The sequence below is a fragment of the Alosa pseudoharengus genome, unplaced genomic scaffold (assembly GCF_046254945.1).
Source record: "Alosa pseudoharengus isolate Yale_2024_CS ecotype anadromous, Long Island Sound unplaced genomic scaffold, YU_APseudo_1.1 YU_APseudo_1.1_scf_7, whole genome shotgun sequence".
In the NCBI taxonomy this organism is placed as follows: domain Eukaryota; kingdom Metazoa; phylum Chordata; class Actinopteri; order Clupeiformes; family Clupeidae; genus Alosa; species Alosa pseudoharengus.
The window spans coordinates 4,179,621-4,182,120 of record NW_027468859.1 but is presented as its reverse complement, the minus strand read 5'-3'; the positions used below and the strand labels follow the sequence as shown (position 1 = coordinate 4,182,120).

Genomic DNA, 2,500 nt, shown 5'->3' with positions numbered 1-2,500 from the left:
ACAGGTGCTCAGGTCACTCACCCACGAGCAGCTCATAGATAAACACGCCCACTGCCCACCAGTCACACTCTCGTCCATAGTGACCAGTCCCTCCTTGTGACATCAGCACTTCTGGTGAAATGTAGTCTGGAGTTCCCACAGCGGTGTCACAACGCACCATACCTTTCTACACACACACACACACACACACACACACACACACACACACACACACACACACACACACACACACACACACACACACACACACACACACACACACACACACACACACACACACACACACACACACACACACACACACACACACACACCATAACACACAAAGAAGAAAAAGAACACAAAGAATAAACAGCAGCAGAAGACCGCTAACATCATAGTGGTCATTTCATGTTAGGACACAAGGAGCTGCTGTGGAGCAGTTCTGCATTAGGGAGCATAATTTGTTCTCTGCAAAAAAACAGCATAAACAGTTTTCACCTAGTAAAACACAATTTGCAGATCTCATTGACTCTTTTTTGCAAGACTCTAAACACATTCTCATGCAATAAAACACATTTCACACTCTGATGCACTTGTGATGCATAACGGTAACCACAAGTAGCATAAAGTAAACACAAAGAAAGCACAGATGTCATAAGTTAAACACAACGACCCAAAATAGATCACACTTGTTTTAAATGATGGGACACAACCAATATAACTGAGTTCAGAGTGCAAACAGGTTGCTGACCAGTTAATCAACAATGGATAGAAACTAGAAATCAGTGAGGCATTTATTGTGCATTGTAGGCTGTAGATTGAAACTTAATTCTCACTCACTGTACTGAAATGTATGTCTTTTCCAGTACCTTTTCCAATTTCCAATTGTTTTGTTTTTTTTAGATCCAAAATGCATTTACTGTATTATAAAAAATAAACAGTAAACAGTACAGTAAAAAGTAAACACTCCTGGAGCTATATGCCCTGCCCTAAACACTGTTTTCCATTTTCTGATGTAGGGTGTAATGACTGCTCAGTAGTGTTTTCATTCTGACTGCTTTGTAAACGATCTGAAGACATTGTTTGGGCAAAACACAATGCAGAACACATTTCCCTCATGGGATCAAAAGAGTATATATACTAAACTGTTTTGAGGTGATTGTTCAGTTTTGCAAGAAGTGTCAGAGGTTTTTATGTAGTTTGAGAATGGGGGTTTGCCTTTACAGTTTTGAGAAAAGGGTGGAATGTTTTTAAAAAAAAAAGGTGTTTAAGCAATTGTGTAAAACTGTAATGTGCACAGACAGGCCCTCTCACACACACCTCACTCACCCTCACGTAAGCACAACAACATATCTGCTAGTCAAGAGTCATGCATATTTCCAAGCTAGATAGGGTGAAGTGTTTGATAGTTTCCAGCAGTCTCTCTCTCACACTCCCTCTCTCAAACACACAGACACACACTCACCAACTCATTCATTCACACCCATGCACGGATCTACTTTCTTGCTAAAGTCTACCATGAGAGACACACACACACTCACTTCACAAGTCCACCCTCATGCAGGTGCTGAAGCATGTAGGCATGAGACACACACACACACACACACACACACACACACACACACACACACACACACACACACACACACACACACACACACACACACACACACACACACACACACACACACACACACACACACACACACACACACACACACTTAAAGCGATGGTTTGGAGTAATTTCCCAGAACCTTTTTACCCTTGGTCGAACCCTGGTCGAGTAGCGCTGTCAGAAACTAATGACGTTCTGCAGTCGTGATGGAACCAACTTTTATCTCGTAAATTACCCCACTAATAATGCCCTGAATGGTACGAAACTTCTGCAGTAGTACAACTATGACCTTTAGTCCAATAACGAGGCATTAGAAAGTTTGTAAGTGCACCAGGAGTTTATTTAAATAAGACTTGCCTGATTATCTGCTACTATACCGCTGCATCAACGTTTCTTCCGTGATTTGGGAAAAGCCCATAAAAGTCCTGGCAGGAAGCATGCATAAGGATGTAGATCCAGGAATGCACTAATATTTTGTTCGTAGTCCAGTTTGCAACAATTATTAGTTAACACTAAGTTGTAAACACTTCGGAAAAAAAATATTTAAAACTGGATAAACCAAAAAACATTGATGTAATCGCTTTCTGCAAGGACTTTTACAGGCTTTTCCCAAATCAGGAAGAAACGTTGACGCAGCAGTATAGTAGCAGATAATCAGTCAAGTCTTATTTAAATAAACTCTTGGTGCACTTACAAACTTTCTAATGCCTCGTTATTGGACTAAAGGTCGTAGTTGTACTACTGCAGAAGTTTCGTACCATTCAGGGCATTATTAGTGGGGTAATTTACGAGATAAAAGTTGGTTCCATCACGACTGCAGAACGTCATTAGTTTCTGACAGCGCTACTCGACCAGGGCTCGACCAAGGGAAAAAAGGTTCTGGGAGGGTGTTTGGCTCGGGGT

The 2,500-nt window shown here is 41.4% G+C and overlaps 1 protein-coding gene across 3 annotated transcripts in view; it reads right to left on the bottom strand.

Annotated features, from left to right (window-relative positions):
* The window catches only part of LOC143110206 (rho-associated protein kinase 2-like), a 55,606-nt gene that overhangs the window by 40,744 nt on the left and 12,362 nt on the right, over positions 1–2,500 (bottom strand). For all 3 annotated transcript variants that reach the window (XM_076273091.1, XM_076273089.1, XM_076273090.1), the window contains exon 6: positions 22–166. In XM_076273091.1, the coding sequence (XP_076129206.1) occupies positions 22–166 (145 nt within the window). The remainder of the gene's footprint in view (positions 1–21; positions 167–2,500) is intronic.